The sequence below is a fragment of the Aythya ferina genome, assembly GCF_964211825.1.
Source record: "Aythya ferina genome assembly, chromosome: 37".
NCBI lineage: Eukaryota > Metazoa > Chordata > Aves > Anseriformes > Anatidae > Aythya > Aythya ferina.
The window spans coordinates 466784-482290 of NC_140334.1; the positions used below are offsets into that span (position 1 = coordinate 466784).

At 66.5% G+C, this 15507-nt stretch overlaps 3 protein-coding genes across 6 annotated transcripts; 1 reads left to right on the plus strand and 2 right to left on the minus strand.

Annotated features, from left to right (window-relative positions):
• Positions 1 to 412: 412 nt before the first annotated feature.
• On the minus strand, positions 413 to 2658 carry INO80E (INO80 complex subunit E). The gene is made up of 7 exons (XM_084502223.1): positions 2536 to 2658; positions 1917 to 1987; positions 1741 to 1793; positions 1514 to 1583; positions 1356 to 1428; positions 1067 to 1165; positions 413 to 704 (listed from the first exon to the last, which is right to left on the minus strand). The coding sequence occupies exons 1-7, from the start codon at positions 2638 to 2640 to the stop codon at positions 474 to 476; spliced, it is 702 nt and encodes a 233-aa protein (XP_084358349.1). The 5' UTR covers positions 2641 to 2658; the 3' UTR covers positions 413 to 473.
• Positions 2659 to 3160: 502 nt separating this feature from the next.
• On the minus strand, positions 3161 to 5297 carry PAGR1 (PAXIP1 associated glutamate rich protein 1). 2 transcript variants are annotated; one of them, XM_084502228.1, is made up of 4 exons: positions 5142 to 5297; positions 4063 to 4820; positions 3687 to 3769; positions 3161 to 3601 (listed from the first exon to the last, which is right to left on the minus strand). In XM_084502228.1, exons 2-4 carry the CDS (start codon positions 4491 to 4493, stop codon positions 3372 to 3374), a joined length of 744 nt encoding a protein of 247 aa, XP_084358354.1. In that variant the 5' UTR covers positions 4494 to 4820; positions 5142 to 5297; the 3' UTR covers positions 3161 to 3371. The 2 variants fall into 2 exon arrangements, with proteins under 2 accessions (XP_084358354.1, XP_084358353.1); XM_084502227.1 differs by lacking the exon at positions 5142 to 5297 and having other exon boundaries at positions 4063 to 4987.
• Positions 5298 to 5515: 218 nt separating this feature from the next.
• Positions 5516 to 14924, plus strand: LOC311426074 (uncharacterized protein). Of its 3 annotated transcripts, none has more exons than XM_084502226.1 (14): positions 5516 to 5756; positions 6402 to 6493; positions 7042 to 7113; positions 7645 to 7746; positions 8001 to 8046; positions 8354 to 8450; positions 8889 to 9002; positions 9482 to 9573; positions 9665 to 9758; positions 10071 to 10152; positions 10834 to 10944; positions 11224 to 11418; positions 11518 to 11634; positions 11958 to 14924. In XM_084502226.1, the coding sequence occupies exons 2-14, from the start codon at positions 6416 to 6418 to the stop codon at positions 12945 to 12947; spliced, it is 2190 nt and encodes a 729-aa protein (XP_084358352.1). In that variant the 5' UTR covers positions 5516 to 5756; positions 6402 to 6415; the 3' UTR covers positions 12948 to 14924. The 3 variants fall into 3 exon arrangements, with proteins under 3 accessions (XP_084358352.1, XP_084358350.1, XP_084358351.1); XM_084502224.1 differs by having other exon boundaries at positions 5517 to 5756; positions 6402 to 6526; XM_084502225.1 differs by having other exon boundaries at positions 5518 to 5756; positions 6402 to 6526; positions 11233 to 11418.
• Positions 14925 to 15507: the final 583 nt, after the last annotated feature.

The window sequence follows — 15507 nt, forward strand, 5'->3', positions numbered from 1 at the left end:
AACGCCCCCAAAATCCCCGATAATCCCTGACAGCCCCCCATAATCCCCCCATTACCCCCCCAAATCCCCCCTTAGCCCCCTAAATCCCCCCCAAATCCCCTTGGGCCCTCCCAAATTACCCCAAATCTCCTCACAGACCACCTCTAATCCCCCATAACCCCCCTCTATGTCCATTTAGCCCACCTTGAACCCCCCTAGAACCCCCATAAGCACCCGTACCCCCCCATACCCCCCATACCCCATATAACCCCCCAAAAGACCCCCCCAAATCCCCTTAACCCCCTAAATCCCCCCCATAACCCCCTTGTACCCCCACATAACCCCCAAAATCCCAATTTACTCCACCTTTAACCCCCCCCAAGCCCCCCATACCCCCTCCCACCCCCCCATCCCCCTCCCCAGGCCCATCTCATTTTCTTTGTTTTTTTTTTTTTGTTGTTTTTGGGTTTTTTTTTTGGGGGGGGGGCAGCCGTTTATTGCCCGTCGGGGATGTCGATGACGAGCTCGTCGTCGCCGTCCAGCCCGTCGGCCTCGTCGCCGCTGCCCTCGCTCAGGAGGCGCCGCGGGACCGTGCTGGGCACCGGGGGGGGCGCGGGCGGGGGTGGCGCTGGGGGGGGCAGCGAGGGGGGGGGCACCCCCGAAAGAGGAACCCCCCCCCCGCCCGACACCACCCCCCGGAAGGGCAGCGAGGGGGCGGCGGGGAGCTGGGGGGGGGACACGAGTTTGGGGTCAGGCCACCCATTTTAGGGACCCCCTTTTTAGGGTGACCCCCCCCCATTTTAGGGACCACACCACTATTTTTGGGCCCCCCTCCACCGTATTTGTGCTCCCTCCCCCCCTTTCCCCCTTTAGGCCCCCCCCCCTACTTTAAGACCCCCCCCCAATATTTTGGGCTCCCTCCCTTTATTTTTAGGGCCGCCCCTCCCCCAAAATGTTGCCCCCTCCCCCCCATTTTTGGTCTGCTCCCCCCATTTCAGCCCCCCCTCCCCTATTTTTAGCACCCCCCTCCCCTATTTCAGGCCCATTTTTGGGTCCCCCCCCCAATTTTAGCCCCCCCCCCCCTTACCTGCAGGCGCCGCCCCCCCTTGGCCCTGCGGGCGGGGCCCCCCCGCGGGGGAGGGGCGAGGTACTCGGCCGGGAAGGGGCTGTAGGGGGGGGAGCCCAGCTGGGGAGGGGGTGGGGTCAGGGGCGGGGCCTCCACAAGCCACGCCCCCAACCTCACCAAAGGGGGCGGGGCCTCCAGGTGGCCACACCCCCGGGTCCAAAGGGGGGGGTGGGGGGCTGGATCTGAGGGTGTGGCCACACGTTGGCCACGCCCACTCAGGACATGGCCTCAAAGGGGGCGGGGCACTCACCGAGCTCAGGTAGGGAGTGGGCGGGGCCAGGCTGGGTGGGGGTGAGGCTCCGCCCCCTGTGGGGCTGCGCTTCCTGTGGGGGCAGGGCAGGGGGTGAGGCTGCGGGCGCCATGTTGGGTGTTGGCACAGCCAATGGCAGCCGGCCCCGCCCCCTTTACCTTTTAAGGGGAGGCTCCGCCCCCTTTGGCCCCTCCCCATCGGTGTCGGAGGAAGCGGTGGCCTCAGAGTCTGGGGGGGGGAAGTGACATCAGAGGGCGTGACGTCACGGGGAGTGATGTCATGGGAAGTGACGTCACACAAGCGTGATGTCACGCGCTGTGATGTCACGAGGGTGTGATGTCATTGGGCGTGACATCACGGGGGGCGTGGCCTCGCGGCCCCCTACCTGAGGAGTCGTCGTCCACCTGCTCGTACTGCAGCAGCCGGTCCAGGAGGTAGCTGGGGGGGATTTGGGGGGGGTTAGGGGCATTTTGGGGTCCCTGGGTGGGATTTTGGGGGGGTTTAGAGGGATTTTAGGTTCTCTGGAGGTGCTCGGGGGGCATTTTGGGGTCCCCCCCTCACCTCTTGTCCCGGGACACCCGGAGCAGCCTCCGCTGGGCCCTGCGCAGCTCCTCCTGGAAGCACTCCTGCTCCTGGGGGCGTTCGTTAGGGTTAATTAACCCCCCCTCAGCTAATCAATGCAATTAAGCCCCCCCCAGTCTAATTAAAGCCCCCCCACTGTCAATTAACTCCCCCATCCCGGGTCAAATCAGTTCCCCCCTGGGCTAATCAAGGCCCCCCCATGTCAATTAAGCCCCCCACCAGCTAATTAACACACCCTTCCATTTAATTAAGCCCTCCCCAATTAATTAAGCCCATCTTCCCATTAATTAACCCCCCTCGGGGCCAATTAATACCCCCCCGTTCAATTAAGACCCTCCCCCCGGGTCAATTAAGACCCCCTCCCACTAACTAGCCACCCCCCCCGTCTAATTAAGGACCACTTCAGCTAATAAATGCCTCCCCACGGTTAATTAAGGTCTCTTCTTGTTAATTAAGCCCCCTCCCGATCTAATTACCCCCCCCAGGCCCATTTCAGGCCCCCCCCAGCCCATTTAAGCCCCCCCCAGCCCAGTTAGCCCCCCACCCGTGGTAATTAACCCCGCCCCGTGCTAATTAATGCCCTAATTCCCCCCCTCACGTAGAGCAGCAGCTTCAGGCGCCGTTTCAGGGCCCGGTACCGCCTCCGGTAGCCGCCGCCCGCCCCCCCCCCGCCGCCGGGCTCGGCCTCGGCCGCGCCGTTCATCCCCGGCCGGCCCCCCCCAACATGAGGGCTCCCGGCATGCCCCGCGCCCGCCGCCAAGCTCCCATTGGCTGCCCGCCCACCTGCACAGAGTCCCGCCCCTCGCTTTTCCGGTCCCGGTGTGGCCCCGCCCCTCTCGCTCCTCATTGGTTCCCGCTCCTCGCCCCGCCCCTCAAGCGCCATTGGCTCGCGCTTTCCCCCTAGCCCCGCCCACCAACGGCGGTGACGTCAGAGGAACGGGGGGGAGGGGCTGGGGGGGGTGAGGGGAAATTGTGGGTTTTTGGGGTCTGGGGGGCACCTGGGGGGCTTCAGGAGGATTTGGGAGGAAAAAGGGGAATTTGGGGGCTTTGGGAAGGGCTCGGGGGGGGGTATTTGGGGGCTGGTTGTGGGTCCTGGGGGGGGGGTGGGGTATTTTTGGGGAAATTTGGGGTCTGAGGGGGGCCTGGGGGGACTTTTGGGGTCCTTGGGGGGGTCACCGCAGCACCGACCCCCCCCCAATAAAAAAACACAAGTCGCCAACTGCTTTTTGGGTCCAAACGCTGCCTTTTGGGGTCGAAATGCCACAGTTATGGGTTGAAACGCTGCAGTTTTGAGTCGAAATGCTGAATTTTGAGGTTGAAATGCTGCAGTTTTGAGTCCATACACGTCCAAACGCTGCCTTTTGTGTCCAAACGCCGCACTTTTGGGTCGAAACCCTGCACTTTTGGTTCCGACCCCCCCTTTTCCGCCTCCCCTCACTTCCTCTGGCGCAGCAGCAGCCCGGTCCCAGTCCCGGTGGTCCCGGCGGGGGGGGGGCTGTCCCTTTGGCTGGGGGGGGTCCCGGCCGGGGTCGCCCCCCCCGTGGCCCCCCCCTCGGGGGTCGCCCCCCCCCTGAGGAGCTGCTCCTCCAGGCGCCGGTGCCGCTGCAGATCCGACAGGACCTTGTCCAGCCGAGCCTCGCGCCGCCGCCGCCGCCCCCCCGCACCTAAAGGGGGGGACGGGGGGGTCAGCGGCACCCTTGGGTGCTGCCCCCCCCCCCCTTCACCCCCTGACCCCCCCCTGGGACTCACCCGGGGGGCGGCGCCGCTCCAGGAGCCCCCCCTCGGGGGCCGGGGGCTCATCCTCGAAGTCGAACTCGGTCGGGGGGGGCGGCCTGGGGGGGGTAATTAACACCAATTAACACCAATTAACACCATTTAGCACCCAATTAACCCCCCGGAAATTAAGCTCTTAATTAACCCCCCTTAATTACCCCGCAGCCCCAATTAGCCTCCAATTAGCCCCTGTTACCCCGATTACCCCCCAATTAGCCCCCCCACTAATTGCCCCTCCTCATTTCTCCTCCTCCCCCACCCCAATTACCCCCCCAATTAGCGCCTCCCCCACCCCATAACCCCCCTAATTACCCTAATTAGCCCCTCCCCCACCCCAATTACCCCCCCTCACCTCTCCTCCTCCTCGCCCTCTCCCTCCCCCTCCCCCCCTCCCCCCCCGCCGCCTTCCTCCCCCTCCCCCTCCCCCGCCCCTCCCCCCGCGGGGGGCGGGGCGGGGGCGGGGCTTGGCGCGCGGCGGGGGCGGGGCGGGGCGCTGAGAGGGGGCGGGGCCGCGCGGCGCGCGAGGAGCTCGAAGAGGCGCCGGATGTCGGCGGGGGGCGGGGCCCAGGCCTCGGCCCCGCCCCCCGCCTCCAGCTCCGCGTCGCTGCAGCCCGCGCCCCACTCCTCTTCCTCCTCCTCCTCCTCCTCCTCCTCCTCGCCTTCCTCCCCTTCCTCCTCTTCCTCCGCCGCCGCCGCCGCCGCCGGGGACGGGGCCGGGGCCGCCGGGGAGCTTCCGGGGACCGAGGGGGCAGCGGGGGAAGGGGGAGAGCTGGGCGCCGCCATCTTGGGAAAGGGAGGGGAAGGGCGGCGCCATCTTGGGGCGGGGCCGGATGTGGGGAGGGGTCGGGGAGGGCGCCATCTTGGGGTACGGAGGGAATGTTACACAGCGCGGCGCCATCTTGGAAGGGAGCCATAAGCTGGGGCTGTGGCGCCATCTTGGTGTACGGAAAACACATTCGGGAGGCCGCCGCCATCTTGGGAGAGTGCCCTAAAAGGGGCGCCATGTTGGAGCACGGACGCCGTCATGGGAAGGCCGCGGCTGCCTTGGGAGGGTTTGGGACGCCATTTTGGGAAGGGCGACCCCTCTGTCCTGGGCTAGCCGCTGTTATCCTGGGGAAGGAAAAGCTCTTTTGGCATTAGGACACCATTTGGGGAGAGGCGCAGCCTTCCTGGGGCAGGAGCCATTATTCTGGGGGCACAGACTCGATTTTGGGCTGAGGGGGCGCCATCTTGGGGAGGGCGCCGCCATTTTGGGGCCTGCGGGGACCTCAGGGGGCCGCCATCTTGGTAGCCCGAAGCCCCTCCCCTCTCCTCCCTCACTTTCTCCCCTCCCCTTTTTCCCTTTCTCCCTTCCCCTCCCCTTTCCCTCTACCCCTCCCCTCCCTTCTGTCCCCCCCATCGCCCCCCGCCGCCATTTTGCCCCCCCCTCACCGAGGCTCCCTCCGCCGCTCTGCGCATGCGCGCGATCCCGAGGGGGGCGTGGCCTGGGCTCCGCTGAGGCGTTACCATGGAGACCGTGGCGCCCTTCCCGCGCCCGGCCCCGAGGGGGCGTGTCGCAGCGCTGAGGCGTTGTTATGGAGACCGCAGCGTGCCCCTCGGTTACCATGGCGACCGGGGTGGTTCCCAGGCAGCGTCGCCCAATGAGAATCCGCACTCCGTTCACCGCGCCCAATCCCCGCCTTCCCTCCTCCAGCAACCAATAGCGCCTCTCTCCTCCTCCACCCCGCCCCCCCATTGGCCGCCCCCTTCCCGCCCTCCCCTCCACGACGCATGCGCAGTGCGCGCGGGGCCGGCCGGGCCGTGAGGCGCCGGCGCCATCTTGGAGCCGGGGCGGCGGCGGCGGAGCGGGACCGGGACGGGGCCGGGGCCGCCCCCAGCCCCCAGCCCCCAGCCCCCGGCGGCCGCCATGGCCCCGGCCGAGCCCTGAGGCCCCCCCGGGCCCCCCCCCGAGGCGCCCCCGCAGCCGCAGCCCGGGGGGGTCCCGGGGCGAGGGGGAGGGGGGCGGGGGGGGGAAGCCCCCGGCCGCTGAGGGAGCCCGAGCCGGCGGTGAGGGGCGGGGCCTCGGGGGCGGGGGGCGGGGCTTGAGGGGAGGGGGTGGGGCCTCGAGGGGGGAGGGGAGGGGTCTGAGGGGGGAGGGGAGGGCTGGGGGGCAATAAAGGGGCCGGGGGCGTCATTGGGGGCTATGGGGCGGGGTTAGGGGGTAATAAAGGGGCTGGGGGGCAATAATAGGGGCTGGGGGGCAGGGTTAGGGGGCAATACTGGGGTCTGTGGGGCAGTCTGTGGGGCATTATTGGGGCCGGGGGCCCTATAGGGGCTACAGGGCAGGTTTATGGTGTAATAAAGGGGCTGGGGGGCACCATTGGGGGCCATGGGGCAGGGTTATGGGGTAACGTTGGGGTCTATGGGGCAATACTGGGATCTGTGGGGCAGGTTTGGGGCTGAGGGGCAGGGCTATGGGGCAGTATTGGGGCTGGGGGCCCTATGGGGGGCTATGGGGGAGGACTGGGGGGCAATAAAGGGCTGGGGGGCAGGGCTATAGGGCAATTATAGGGGCTGGGGATCAGTATTAGGTTCTATGGGGCAATATTGGGGCTATGGGCAAGGGCTGGGTGGCAATAAGGGGCTATGGGGCAGCTGGGGGGCTGGGGGGCGGGGCTCTGGAGCAGCCCCCCTGAGGCCCCGCCCCCTCAGGCCCCGCCCCCGCCATGCCCCGCCCCCGCGGCCCCGGGGCCGAGCTGTTCCTGCCCGAGGACCCCGAGCGCCTCTACGGGGACCTGCGCGAGGTCGGACACGGCAGCTTCGGAGCCGTCTACTGCGTGCGTCACCGCCCCAAAACCGCCCCGAATCGCCCCAAAACCGCCCCAGAACCACCTCACACGGCCCCAGAATGCCCCCAAATGCCTCAAAACGGCCCCGATTTGCCCCAAAATGCCACAAAATGACCCTAAAATGCCCCAAAATGCCCAAAACAGCCCCCAAAACACCTCAAATGGCCCGAGAATACCCCAAGCCACCTCACACGGCTCTAAAATAGTCCCAAATCACCCAAAAACGTGCATATTATGGCCTCAAATGCCCCCAAAATACCACAAAACGGCCCGAAATCACCCCAAAACGGCCTCAAGTGGTCCCAGACAGCACCAAATGGCCCCAAAACCGATCCAAACCTCCCAAAATGGTCCTAAACCACCCCAAACTGACCCAAAACGACCCCAAAATGGCCACAGGGGGTCCTCAGTGCCCCTAAAACCACCCAAAATGTCCCCTAACGCCCCCTGGGGGTCCCCAAACACCCCCAGTGCCCCCCAACGCCCCCCCCCTGTCCCCACAGGCCCGCGACCGGCGCACGGCTGAGCTGGTGGCCATCAAGAAGATGGCCTACACTGGGAAACAGGCCAGCGAGGTGACTGGGGGGGACTGGGAGCACTGGGAGGGACTGGAGGAGTGACTGGGGGGCACTGGGAAGGACTGGGGGGCACTGGGAGGGGTACTGGGGGGCACTGGGAGGGACTTGGGGCTCTGGGAGGGACACATGGGTGATTTGGGGGTGATTTGGAGGTTATTTTGTATTTTTGGGGGGGTGTAATTGGGGGTAGTTGGGGGGTATTTGGGGTAATTTTGGGTGTATTGGGTGATTTGGGGCGTATTGGGAGGGATTTGGCGCGATTTGGGGTGAGGGAGTGATTTGAGGGGTATTTGGGGGTATTTGGGGGTATTTGAGGGGTATTTGGGGGATTTTGGGATGATTTGGGGGTATTTGGGGGATTTTGGGATGATTTGGGGGTATTTGGGCTGAGTTTGGGGTGTTTTGTGGGGTATTTGGGGTTACTTTGTGGGTATTTTGGGTTATTTTGGGGGTATTTGGGGTGAATTTGGGGTGATTCGGGGTGATTTTGGGGTGATTTTGGGGTGATTTGGGCCCCCCGTTGTGCAGAAGTGGCAGGACATCGTGCGGGAGGTTCGGGTCCTGCAGCGCCTGCGGCACCCCAACACCGTCCAGTTCCGGGGCTGCTTCCTGCGGGGGCGCTGCGCATGGGTGAGGGGGCACCCACGGGGGGGGGGGGGCACTTGGGGGGCGCCCCATAGCGTGTGGGGTGCCCCATAGGATGTGGGGCACCCCACAGCGGGGGGACGTGGGGCAGGAAAACCCCATAACACAGGGCTTGGGGGGCAGATGTGGGGCAGGGAGACCCCATGGGGGCACGGGGGGTGCCCCATAGCGGTGTGGGGCAGGTTCTGCTATGGGGCAGGGCCTTGTTATGGGGCAGGCCCTGACCCTTTTCCCCCCAGCTGGTGATGGAGTACTGCCTGGGCTCGGCCGCCGACCTGCTGGAGGGTGAGTGCGGGGCTGTGGGGCAGGGCTATGGGGCAGGGCTATGGGGCAGGGCTATGGGGCAGGGTTATGGGACTGCTATGGGGCAGGGCTATGGGGAGCAGCTCTATGGGGCAGTGCTATGGGACAGCTATGCGGCAGGGCTATGGGGTGTCTCTGTGGGGCGGCAGGGCTGTGGGGTGGCTCTGTGGGGCGGCAGGGCTGTGGGGTGGCTCTGTGGGGCGGCAGGGCTGTGGGGTGGCTCTATGGGGCTCGGTATGGGTCATCTGTGGGGCGCCCCCCACCCCGCTCACCCCCTGTCCCCCCCCAGCCCACCGGAAGCCGCTGCGGGAGGAGGAGCTGGCGGCCATCCTGCTGGGGGCGCTGCACGGCCTGGCCTACCTGCACGCGCACGGCATCATCCACAGGTACTGCCCCACAGCGCCCCATGGCTGCCCCATAACTGCCCCACAGCGCCCCATAGCTGCCCCATAACTGCCCCATAGGTGTCTTATAGGTACCCCATAACTGCCGCATAGCTGCCTCATAGCACCCTGTAACTGCCCCATGGCTGCCCCTGCCCCACGGCTGCCCCATAACCACCCCATAACTGCCCCATAACTGCCCCATAACCGCCCCCCCAGCCCCATATCCAACCCCCAGCCCCACACCCAGCCCCAGACCCAATCCCCCAGCCCCACAGCGTGCCCCACAGCCCCACACCTTGCCCCAAAACCCACCCCACACCTCCTCAGCCCCACACCCTGCCCCATACCCAATCCCTCATCCCCATAGCCAGCCCCCCAGCCCCACCCCCTGCCCCACACCCAGCCCCACACCCAGCCCCACAGCGTGTTGCCCCACAGGGACGTGAAGGCGGCCAACATCCTGCTGGCGGCTCCGGGCCAGGTGAAGCTCGGCGACTTCGGCTCCGCCGCTGGCTCCTCCCCGGCGAACTCCTTCGTGGGGACCCCCTACTGGTACGGACACCGCCCCACTGCGCGGCCTGCCCCATAGAGGGACCTGCCCCATAGAGGGACCTGCCCCATAACATGTTTTCTGCCCCGTAGAAAGGTTTAACCCACAACCCTGCCCCATAGAGGGTCTCTGTCCCATAGAAGGATTCTGCCCCATAGCAGGATCCTGCCCCATACTGCTCCCCACCCCATAGCTTGCCCCATAGCGTGCCCCCCAACCCCTTAGCATGTCCCCCAGCCCCATAGCTTGCCCCATAGCGTGTCCCCCAGCCCCACATCCTGCACCCCAGCTTGCCCCCCAGCCCCATAGCATGCCCCATAGTGTCCCCCCCAGCCCCCCAGCTTGCCCCCCAGTACCCTCCCACCCCCATAGCATGCCCTCCGTCATGTCTGCCAGCCCCATAGCTTGCCCCATAGTGTGCCCCACAGCCCCCCATCACCCCCCCAGCCCCACACCGTGCCCCACACCGTGCCCCCCCCAGGATGGCCCCCGAGGTGATCCTGGCGATGGAGGAGGGGCAGTACGACGGGCGGGCGGACGTCTGGTCGCTGGGCATCACCTGCATCGAGCTGGGTGCGTACAGGGGGGGCCGGGGGCTTTTTGGGGAATGGGGGGGGTCCTCAGGGGGCTGCCCCCTCATTAACCCCCCCTGTGCCCCCCCCAGCCGAGAGGAAGCCGCCGCTCTTCAACCTGAACGCGATGAGCGCCCTGTACCACATCGCACAGAGCCCCCCGCCCGCCCTGCAGCCCGCGAGATGGTGGGGGGGGGAAATTTGGGGGGGGGCAACCCTAAATATAAAGGGGGGGGCTGGTACACCAGGGAGGGGGGTAAATACATGAGTGGAGGGCCAAATCCACATGGGGGGGGGGCTAAATCTAAGGGGAGGGGGGTAAAATCCATGGGGGGGGTCCTAAGTCCAACAGGGGGGGCCCAAATCCACATGGGGGGGTAAATCCATAGGGGAGGGGCCCTAAATCCATGGGAGGGGGCCCAAATCCATGGGTCCCCCCCTCCAAGAACCCCCTGGGACCCCCAACCCTTCCCCCAACCCCCCCTTTCCCCCCCCCAGGACCCCCCCCCTGCACTCGTTCGTGGCCGCCTGCCTGCAGAAGGCCCCCCAGCAGCGCCCCCGGGCACAGCTCCTGCTGGCGGTGAGGGGGCGGGGCCAGGGGGTGGGTGGGGCCAGGGGGCGGGGCCTCGGGGGGCGTGGTCATATAAGGGCGGGGACACATGGGGAGGGGACAGGTGGGGAGGGGGCATAGGGGAAGGGAGGGTGGGGCTGGGGGCAGGGCTACAAGGGGGCGTGGTCAGATGTGGGTATGGTCAAAGGGGGCGTGGCCACTGGGTGGGGATGCAAGGGGGCGGGGCTATTGGGGCGGGGTCAAAGTGCGTGGCAACGTGGGTGGGGGGTAGGAAGTGGTGGGGGTAAGGGGGCGGGGCCATGGGGAAGGGGGCGTGGTCACTGGGCGGGGCTACGAGGGGTGGGGTCAAATGGGGTGTGGCTTTGGAGCATGGGAGTAAGGGGGTGGGGCCAAGGTGGGTGTGGCCATGTGGGTGTGGCCAGGGGTGGGGCTAAAGCAGGTCGTGACCCCGCCCCTTTTGTTCCCCCCTTCCCCGTTTTCTTCCCCTGCCCCATTCTGACCCCAATTCCCCCCCATTTTACCCCAAACCCCTCCCAACCCCCCATAACCCCCCCAAAATCCACCCCAACACCCCCCAATCCCCCCCATTATCCCCCATTCCCCACCCCAAATCCCTCCCATTCCCCCCCATACCCCATAACCCCCCCATGGCCCCCCCAAACCCCCCTTGACCCCCCCCGCCCCCCCCAGCACCCCCTGGTGTCTCCCCCTCCCCCCCCCTCGGTGCTGCCCCGGCTGCTGCAGCTCCTGGAGCCCCCCCGGCGCCGCCCGGCATGGGGGGGGCACGGGAACAGCCCCCAGGTGAGACCCCACAGACCCCATAGAGCCGCATAGAGGCCCCATAGCGCCCCACAGACACCCCATAACACCCCACAGACCCCCTATGATGCCTCCCAGTGCCTCCCAGTCCCCCCCAGTGCCCCCTAGTCCCCTCCCAGTACCTCTCAGTGCCCCTATATCTTTTCCCAGTCCCCTCCCAGTACCTTCCAGTGCTCCCCAGTGCCTCCCAGTCCCCTCCCAGTACTTCCCAGTGCCCCCCAGTCCCTTCCCAGTGCTCCCAGTCCCCCCCCCTCACCCCAGTGCCCCCAGGAGTCTCCGGGGGACGGCAGCCTGGCCAGCCGCAGCAGCAGCACCACCAGTGCCACCAGTGCCACCAACGCCTCGGGGCCGGAGGATGAGGAGGAGGACGAGGGGCAGGAGGAGGAGGAGGAGGAGGAGGGGGGTGAGGAAGGCTCCTGCCCCCCCCCCGACGGCTCCGGCAGCGAGGCCCCGGCCGTAAGTCAGGGGGCACTGGGGGGTCCCAGCCCCACATCTATGGGGCACTCCGAGGCTCCGCCCCCATTTCTCACCCCATTTTGGCCCCGCCCTCTTCAGGCCCTGCCCCCTGAGGAGGAGGAGCCCCGCGAGGAGGAGGAGCCACAGGAGGAGGGGGAGGAGCCTGAGCCCGGCCCCCTCCCGGAACCCCCCCAGCCCCATGGGGGCACCCGGCAGGTGGGCGGGGCTAAGGGGGATGGGCTAAAGGGGGCGTGGTCAAAAGGGGGCGGGGCCAACGGGGTGGGGTGGGGGCAGAGGGAGCGGGGTTAAAGGAGTGGGGGTAAATGGGGCGGGGCTTAAAGGGGCAGGGCTTAAAGGGGCGGGGTCAAGTGTGCCATGGGGCTGTAGTTAAATGGGGTGGGGTCAAATGGGGGCGGGGTTTGAGTGGGTGGAGCTTATAGGGGTGGGGTCAAGTAGGAGTGGGTTAAAGGGGCGTGGTTTAAAGGGAAGGAGCCTGTTTGTGGGCGTGGCCACCCCTAACCCCACCTCTTCTCTTACAGGAGGAAGAGGATGTACCCTTGCTCCCGGCAGGGGCGGAGCCTCCTTTAGGGGCGGAGCCTGAGTTGGGGGTGGATCCTGCGCTGGGGGCGGAGCCTGCCTTGGGGGCGGAGCCTCCCGCCGCAGGTGGGCGGGGCCTCCCCTGCTGGGCCGGCTGGGGAGGGGGCGGGGCCCTGCTGGGGGCGGGGCTGGCGCTGGCCCTGGCCCCCCCGGCCTTCCTCCCCCTCCCCCCCCTCCCCCTGCTCCTCCTCCTCCTCCTCCTCCTTTTGGGGCCCCTGCTGGGTCTGAGGCCCCCCCTGCCCCCCCGCCGCCCCCTCCCCGTGCCCCAAATCCCCCGTTTCTTCCCCCAAATCCTGCCCCCCCTGCACGTCCCCGCCCTGCTGCTGGCCTCGCGCCTCCTGGCCTCCCCCTGGCTCTTCCTGCCCCTCTACCTCCTGGTGGCCGCCTGCCGGGGCCGGGGGGGCCTTTTCGGGGCCCCCCCCCGATTCGGGGGTGCCCTTGGAGGCGGGGGGGGGCCCCGCGGGGGGGGGCTGCCCCACCGGGCCGCCCGCTGGTGGCTGCGGGCGCTGCTGCGCCTCCCCCGCCCGGTGTTCGGGGCGCTGCAGGGGCTGGGGCTGGCGTCGGAGCGGGGCCTGTTCCGCCTCTTCCCCAAGGCCAACAAACTGGGGGGGGGGTTCCGCTCGCGCCTGCCCGTCCCCCGCCACCCCCGGGACCCCCCCCCAGTTTCTCCGCGCCCCCCCCGCCTCGTTTCGCTCCTCGCCCGCCTCTTTTTTTGGGCCCCCCCCCCCCTCCCCCTCGGCCTCCGCCGCCGCCTCGGCCTCCTGCGCCCCCCGCCCCCCCCCAGCCGCATCCCCCGCCTCGCCCCCCGCCCCCACCGCCGCCCCCCCAAATCTTCGTCATCGTCATCCTCGTCATCATCCTCATCATCGTTGTCCCCCCACACACACTCCAGACCCCCCCCCCAACCCCCCCCCAGGAGGCCCTGGAGGTGACGGAGGCCGCGGGGCCACACCAGGCCGTGGTCCCGGCAAGGAGGGGGGGGGCGCCCATTTTGGGGACAAAACGCCCATTTTGGGGACTGAGAGCCCCATTTTTGGGAACAAGACCCCACTATTTGGGGCCAGGACCCCTTTTTTTGGGGTCCAACCCCCCCTTTTTGGGGCTAAAACGTCCCCATTTTGGGCCTAAGACCCCCAGTTTTCAGGCCAAGACCCCCCATTTGGGGGCTAAGACCACCCATTTTGGGGTAAAACCCCCCATTCTGGGGCTCACACCAACTTTTTGGGGTCAAAACTCCCCATTTTGGCGCTAAGACCCCCCTGTTTTGGGGCTAACACCAACCTTTTGGGGTCAAAAACCCCCATTTTGGAGCCAAGACGCCCATTTGGGGGCCAGGGGCCTCCCTGTTTTGAGGCCGGGACTGCCGATTTTGGGTAAAAAACACTCACTTTGAGGCCAGAGACCCCCTTTCTGGGGCCAGAGACCCTCTTTTTGGGGCCGGGGACCCCCATTTTGAGGCGGAGAACCCCCTTTTTGGGGTTGGGGACCTTCCTTTTTTTGAGGCCGGGGACCTCCATTTTGAGGCCAGAACCCCTATTTCGGGGACCTCCCTGTTTTTGGGATGAAAAACCCCATTTTTGGGGCTGGGGACCCCCCATTTTGGGGTCAGACAACCCCCTTTTGGGGTCAAGCTCACTCCAATGGGGCCGCGCCCTCCCCTTTTTAGTGCCCCCCTTCCCCCTTTGTACTGGGAGCCCCTTTTTTTATACTGGGACCCCCCCCTTTGACCTGAGGACCCCCCCCAGTGGGGCCGAGGACCCCCTATTTATTGCCGCGGGGCCGCGTTTTGGGGCCGTTCCCCTCGGTTTTGGGTTCTCGATGACTTTCTTCACCCCCTGCTCCTCGTCTTGCTGCTCTGTCTGGCCGCCGGGGGGGGGATTTGGGTGGTTTTGGGGCTCCCAAGGGGAATTTGGGTGGTTTGGGGGCTCCCTTGTAGGGATTTTGGTGGTTTTGAGGCTCCCTGGGGGGGGAATGTGGTGGTTTCGAGGTTCCCCAGCGGGATCTTGGGGGTTTCAAGGCTTCCCTGCAGGGGGGTTGGGTGGTTTCGGGGCTCCCCCCGAAGAGATTGGTTGGTTTTGGGGCTCCTTTTTAGGGATTTTGGTGGTGTCAGGGCTCCCCATTGGGGATTTGGGCAGTTTTGAGGCTCCCCAGAGGAATCATGAGGGTTTGGGGTTTCCCTTGGGGGGGACTTTGGCTGTATCAAGGCTCTCCAGATGGACCATGGTAGTTTTGGGGCTGCCTTGGGGGAATTTGAGTGGTTTTGGGGCTCTCCAGGGGGGGATTTGGGCGGTTTCGGGGCTCCCCCGTAGAAGTTGTGGTTGTTTCAAGGCTCCCCATGGGGGATTTGGGTGGTTTCAGAGCTCCCCCGGGGTAATTATGGCGGTTTCGAGGCTCCCCAGAGGGATTTTGGTGGTTTCAGGGCCTCCCATAGGGGAATTTGGGCGGTTTTGGGGCTCCCTTGTAGGGATTTTGGCAGTTTCAAGGCTCCCCTGGGGGGGGATTTTGGCAGTTTCGAGGCTCCCCAGAGGGACCATGGGGATTTTGGGGCTCCTTTTGGGGGAATTTGAGCGGTTTTGGGGCTCCCCAGGAAGGATTTTGGCGGTTTCAAGCCCCCCCTTGGGGGGGATTTTGGTGGTTTCAAGGCCCCCCCAGCCCCTCCCCCACACCCCTGCCAGGACCCGGCGGCCTGGGCGTGGCGCGGTGGGCGTGGCCAAGCACAGAAAAGCCCCGCCCTCCCGGCCACACCCGGTTTGTGACGCAACGCGGGGGGGGGGGCGGAGCAGCGAGGCCTGGCGGCCATCTTGGGGCCTGTGGGCCCTCGGAGCAACCTCCGCGGTTATAATTTAATTACCGGAGCGCTAATTAATTAATTATCTGTATTTTTATTAATTAAACGCTCGTTAATCACATCTCAGCTGCTCCCTAATTCATTCCGCGCCGCTTAATTAATCGCCTTCATTAATTAGCCGCACCCTAACTAGGCCGCTTCTCCCCCTTATTCCCTTGTTGCCATGGCAACAGCCCCGCCGCGCCCATTGGCCGCCGCGCGTCACGTGCCCGCGGCCGCGCCTTCCCGCCGCGCGCATGCGCGGGGCCTGCCGCCAGCACCCCGCGGGGAGGGATTGGGGGGAGAGGAGCGTTAGGCGCATGCGCAGGAAGGGCGGTGCGTGCTTCGCCGCCTGCGCGCATGCGCAGAACCCCGCGCGCGTCCCCCCCCGCGGTGTGTTTGGTTCCGGCCGCTCTTAAAGGGGCCGCGGCGGCGTCGGACGCGACCACCGCGGGGGGCGGGGGGGGCCATGGCGGGCGGCGAGGGGAGCAGGAATGTCTTCCTGTTCGTGCCCAACATCATCGGTGAGCGGGGACACTGGGAGGGCACTGGGAGGCACTGGGAGGGACTGGGAGCCGCTGGAAGGGGACTGGCGGGCCATGGGGGGGTACCTGGGGATGCTGGGAGGGCGTTGGGGGGGATACTGGGGGCACTGGGAGGGCACT